The sequence below is a fragment of the Aptenodytes forsteri genome, unplaced genomic scaffold, assembly GCF_000699145.1.
Source record: "Aptenodytes forsteri isolate BGI_AS27 unplaced genomic scaffold, ASM69914v1 Scaffold282, whole genome shotgun sequence".
In the NCBI taxonomy this organism is placed as follows: domain Eukaryota; kingdom Metazoa; phylum Chordata; class Aves; order Sphenisciformes; family Spheniscidae; genus Aptenodytes; species Aptenodytes forsteri.
In genome coordinates, this window is record NW_008794089.1 from 1,812,792 (window position 1) to 1,818,791 (window position 6,000).

General features: G+C 41.0%; 1 protein-coding gene across 1 annotated transcript in view; it reads left to right on the forward strand.

The window, feature by feature from the left end:
- Positions 1–5,701: 5,701 nt before the first annotated feature.
- Positions 5,702–6,000, forward strand: part of STK17A (serine/threonine kinase 17a) — a 26,722-nt gene continuing 26,423 nt past the window's right edge. Inside the window, exon 1 of the mRNA XM_009275007.1 lies at positions 5,702–5,791. Coding sequence (XP_009273282.1) covers positions 5,702–5,791 — 90 coding nt within the window. The remainder of the gene's footprint in view (positions 5,792–6,000) is intronic.

Consider the following 6,000-nt stretch of genomic DNA (forward strand, 5'->3'; position numbering starts at 1 on the left):
TTTCTTGGGGTACATGTCTAAAGCTTGAGGTTCTCCACATAAGTGTGCATAACCAAAGCCCCCATGCTATCCTAGACTACCCTAAGACCAACCCCGCCTTGAAAGCATATGAGCTTATTCCTCGCTATAGAAAACGTCTGGACAAACAGAGGGACAAGAGATGTATATGCTACTTATGCGTACCTCGCTTCTAGGTATAATTACTGCATTATAGGTATGAAACGCAAGTGCAAAGATGATTTCTTAATAGCATATGCTGGGTCCGCATTAAGTGTCGACAGCAAATAAAGAGCAAGATGCTCTGGCATTCTCAGTATGTCACACCCATTTCTCTACTGCTCGTCACTGTAATATCTCAGGCATGTTTCATTAGCACATTCCAGGCTAGATTAACACGCCTCAGATACACAGTCAGCAGACACCTTGCTGACCATACCTGTTTTCTTACACAAATGGCACCTCATGAGGGATCATGGTACAATATGAAGGATGGGCAAGCTTAAATATGAGGAGCAGTTTTTATAAGGAAAAATATAAACCGGTGGAAGACTCTCCAACAGAAATGGTAAGCATATCTTGCACAAGACAAATCAGTAGCGAATGTGAAACTCTGGGACTGTGACAACTCTTAGGAGCCCTTCTGCAGTTGGTACTGCATTTCATGATGTGTGGAGGAGCACAGGTCCACAAGCCCAAGGCCAGTGCTGGCTCTCCTGCCGCAGGGACGTTGGTGCGGCAAGAGTAGCACCCACCCATGCACGTGCTCAAGAAATCTGGGTCTCACAGTGCAGCCTTTATTCAAAACTTATTTGCGTGATTGTGCGTGTTTGTGAGGAGGAAGCGGGGGGAGAGGTTATTTGTGATACTAAGCTACATTTCTCTGAATTTTTCACATATAAAGGAAGGAAAAATCAATATTTACTAAAAAAGCAGTGAAATGAGCTGCTGATCATTAGGGTACATCAGAGGTGTCAGTTTCTGCAGCGATCTGTTTATGTGGCTGGAACTATGCCTTTTACCAGAACCCGTTCTATAATACGTGTTACTGAATTTCTATTAAAATATAGCGGCAGTCTGCCTGAAGCCTCCATACGTACATCAGATGGCTTTCTTGGCATGCTAACAAAACTCCATAATCCTATAGGATATTACAAATCAATAATAATCCCTTCCCACCCTGTGGTAGCAGAGTCATAGTTTTTTGCTACAATGGACAATAAATCCACTTGTGGCCTGACGTTCATTCTTGTATAAGAGGCCAGACTGGACAATAGCTGTCACTTCTGGAGAACAATGGAGAACAAAGCCACAAAGGATCCACTGTGTCTCCTCTAATCATAAATCCTCCTTGAGCGGCAAAGCCACACTCTTTTATTATTTTTTAATTTAATTCTGGTAGCCTTCAGAATCAATTTTGCCTGAAAATACCTTTCATGGATATATCAAAATGAAGAGTGTGTGGCTTTGTTTGTTTAGTTCCTACCCTCTTGGAATTAAGTTTTGAAGAAAAAAAATGGTGCATTATTCTGTCTGAAACACAAGCCCTGATTCTTATTAGTCTTTGGTGTAAAGCACATTTATATTGTTTCAACTCTAGTGTAAATGAAGCTCATCCCCACAGTGCTATGTTACAGCTGTTTCAGGTTGAATAGAACAGAAGTCACTGAAGAACACAAAGACTGCAACTAGTGATGTTTTTTCCTAAATTGCTGGCATGTAGGATTTCATATAATTAACTCCTATGGTATAAGAAGATAGTGGAGCTGCATAGGAAAGTTTTCTGTGTCAATGATAAGCAATAGTAATACTAAGGTCACTTGCCTTTCCTTCTGTGAAGAGTAATACGCTTTAGAGACATACCTTCACCTTTTAAATTTTTCAGTATGAAAATAAAAGACTGGTTTGGTTATTTTCTTTCCCAGTTACAAAATTAATCAGTTGTAAGAAAAAAAATGCTGTAAATACTCTGTGGTGTGACACTGAAAATCTGTTCGGTCAGTTTCAAAATGGACCACAGACAGCAGTTGAAGAACTATTGTTGGGTGTGATTTCCTAATGCTGGTTTTCCAGAACCAAAACAGCATGCAAAAATAAATTGCACATGCTCCTATTTTTCTGTTTTCAGCACTTAATATGCTTCAGTCTGTAGACAAAGCAGTATAGGTACCTAACGAGCGTGCCACATGGAGTCATCATTTTAGACAACAGCTTTTCAGGAATGCAGCTGGGGCAGCACTGGAATCTGCTTAGGAACTTTGTTACAAGCTGTGATTTGACTTCAGTACCTCTTAGGTATGTCTTAGTATTAAATCCCATCAGTGACTTTTTAAGAATGACTGAAATTAGTAATACAGATTACTATATAAGATGATACTTACAATGTGCGAGGATATGTTTACTGAGAGCTTTGGCATCTTTGGCAATTGAATATAAACTTCCCTGCTTTTGGCATGTAAGTTAACAGCTTTAGTGATTCGTGCACTGATTAATAGAACTGGGACCTTAGAGTTTAACCCCTACTACTGTGCTATGTAAAGCACACAACACGGCTTTTAAACATCATAATTGTGCTTCAACTACACATTTCAGTCCTCCTAATGTACAAACCAAAACAGGTTATCTTTATGCTCTGGACACAGACATAAAATAAGTAGCAATGCACCCTGGATTTTGTAAAATGTAGTCTCCCTAATTTGTGAAAGATGAATCAGTCTTTGGGACTGCCTTGGTACTGCAGAGAAGCTGTGAAAGTGATCTGAGGAGCACCCAAAAGAAAGTGTGGGGACCCATATGTTGTGTTTGCCAACTTGTAAAATAATGTTATTATAATATATGTAAAACTCATATTCAAATAGAAATTTCTGCAAAATGTGAACGTGTGAAAGTACTTGGAAAGGTTACTCTTAGATTCTCTGAGCACAAGTTTATTCACCTGTCCTAGAAATGATGAAATCAAACACACTGAGCAAAAAAGAGGCATACATATTATTGCCACATGATCAGCAGTTTATATTAAGTCTCTCACAAATATAAAAATAATTCAATGAAGCTGGCACTAATGATGCCTAGTGCTGCCACTTAGTGGAGCTGTGCTTTCCTTCCTTAAACTGGAAAAGTGAAGATTTTTTTTGTTGTAGCTAGTAAGAAACCTCAGTTTGTACAAAGTGTAGCATGGGACTGTTTTTCAGTGCTGCTGAGTACTTGGAGCTCTTGTGTAAGCACCTTTATGTGATGACAAGAAGTATTTGAGGAATACAGGAGTGAAGCACCTCAGGTGAGGAATGTGTAGTCTTTTCCTGCTGCCTCATATTTAAAACAATCACATCAAGAAATAAGTAGCTCATCAGTGCAAAAAAGATAGGTTCATATGGAACTTAAGCAGCCTGCAGAAATTCCAGCCACAGATGATCATGTTTTTCTATCGTTATTGAAGTTGAAAGGATGAATTTAGCACCTGAAAAGCAATCTTAAGTTATGTGTGCTGAGCTACGGATGGTTAGATTTCATATTTCTGTTATAAATGGACCATGATCATGATGATGATTTAGGGTAACTCTTCCACCATGTACAAGTTGCCTGAATACATTCATACTGGGAAGAGAAATGTCCTGTGAAGATCAAGCTAGAGTCAGACTGATACAGCTGAGCAAAGCTTATGTCCCTGTGCAACAGGTTTGATCCACCTCTTCAGGGCAGAATTGAAATCGCTCTTTCACTCTGGTGCAGGCAGACATAAATTGTAAAAGGACATTCTTTTAAACAGAGTACCTGTGGCCAAATATCCAAACAACGGAAAAAAAGTGCATCTATTTTTTCAGTAGGTAACGTATGAGAGTAACCAGCCTAGATATGTCTGTTAGCTTATCTCTAAATAAATCAAGCATTGTTCATATCCGCATGTTTCTCCCTGTGTGGATAGCACATATAAGCTTATGCTGCAGTATTTAAGACTAAGATCAGTGCTACTTTAATACACAGGGGAGTCATAAAACTTATGTTTATTCTTTCTACAGGGAAAATGTAATACAGCATATATCAGCTCCATAATATTCTGGTACAACAGAGCAAATCCTAGCCTGTGCTATTGCTAGTGCATAGTAAAGTGGGAAAAGGTTTTATTTCGGTCAGTTTTCAAGACAGTAAAGCACAATTTTTCCTTTTGTCATTGTCTTCCTATTCTGTGGATAATTCTTTTTAAGAATGCAACAAATCCATCTTCCTGTTATATTAAGACACTGAACTTCTGATGTCTTTGGTGGTATTTTCTACCCTATGGGTGAAAAATACATAAACTTACATGCTATATGAAGTAGAAGTCCTTCCAGATAGTAAGAAGCAATATACTCAAAAGTCTCCATAAGTTAGATAAAAATATATCTTAAATTTATCTGAATAACCATATGTTGAAAAAAGTGTAAGCCCATGTTTTGTTTTATACAGAACCAACTGCTAGGTTTTTAAAGGCATTTAAGAATCTAAAACTTATAATTTTTTTTTTAAAATATGGCCAGAGACCCTTAAATATCCCAAAGTATTTTGAGGAAGGTCTGTTCATATTCCAGAATCAGTAATTGCACTCCTTTCCATAAATTTTTTGCAGGTTTCCCCCCCCTAGGAAAATGTGATTGTGAAAGTAAGTTAAGAAGTAGAAAATATCACAAGAATTAAGTATCCGAAACCTTCATTTAGGATTAACATACTTTTAAGATACGATCTATTTTTCAGGCAACAGCCTTTTCTCTGTAGTAAATGCCTCTGATACATACTTTCAGATGTAACAATTTCTTAACCCTTGTTTAATCCAAATTTTATTGTTCAGTAGTAACAACCGAACAACAGGCCAGGTAGTCTGGCCCTGCTACAGCATAAACAATGCTCTGAGTGGAAAGCACATTGATACTGTAAGTCTTGAACTCTCCATTACTGTATATACTGGTTCTGGAATTTATTCCTAAACTATTTATTTCTGCAAATTGGATTTGGTGTTGAGTGAATGAGGAAATTCCAGAAAAATGCCTTTTCAGCAATCGTGCTCCCATCCCTGATCAATGACCGGGGTTTGGGCTGAATCCTTTCCTGTATGTTGGCCTGTTTCCTCATTAGTCTCTTCTCCCTCGTGCTCTGGATATTGGCAGGCAATGGCAGAGAGATTCTACGCCCTTAATGGAGACAAATGCCGCAGCAGTGCCTCGATAAATGACTGCCATGCAGAACAGGTCTCTTAAACATGTACATTAAGTAAGAGCTTGTGAAGCGAGAGGAGTACAGCCATTTCTCAATCCATGAGACAATTTCCACCGGCCTGGACAAACGGATGTCTGGGAGGCAGTTCCTACACACCTCATAAAAACATTTGGAGCTCAGGCATGCGTGGAGGAGAGGAGCCAAGTATGCCCCAGCTGTGGGAAGGACTTAATTGGAGCTTATGCCTTGACACCACAGAGGCCAAGGGGGGGCTCAGGTGTCCTTGTCCCCTTCAGAGCTGCTGCTGCCCCTTTTGTCCTCGCCTTCCTTCAGCCTTGCGTCCCAGTGTCCCCACTACGGGCCTGAGCCCTGCACCACAGAGCAAGGTTTCATTAGGGGGGCTCAGGTGTCCTTGTCCCCTTCAGAGCTGCTGCTGCCCCTTTTGTCCTCGCCTTCCTTCAGCCTTGCGTCCCAGTGTCCCCACTACGGGCCTGAGCCCTGTTTCCCCCACAAGGGCATGCCCTTCAGGACCAGCTCCTGCGGTCTCACCTCAGGCTTTGCCCTTCTGACATACCGCTCCCTCAGGGCACACCTGAGCGCCCGCAAAGTGAGTTCCTGGGTCACGCAGATACGAAGAGAAGTCCGAACGGTGGTGCCTCGCCAGCCAACAACACGTCACTCAGATACTCACCTCAGCTTTATTAGTAGTTAAATCTCGTCACTTTGCGGGAGGGTCCGCCGCCACCGCGCCCGCCACCCGCCTTCTGTCACCCACCTCCCCCCCCGCTCCCACCAGCAGGGGGCGCCTCGCGCCTC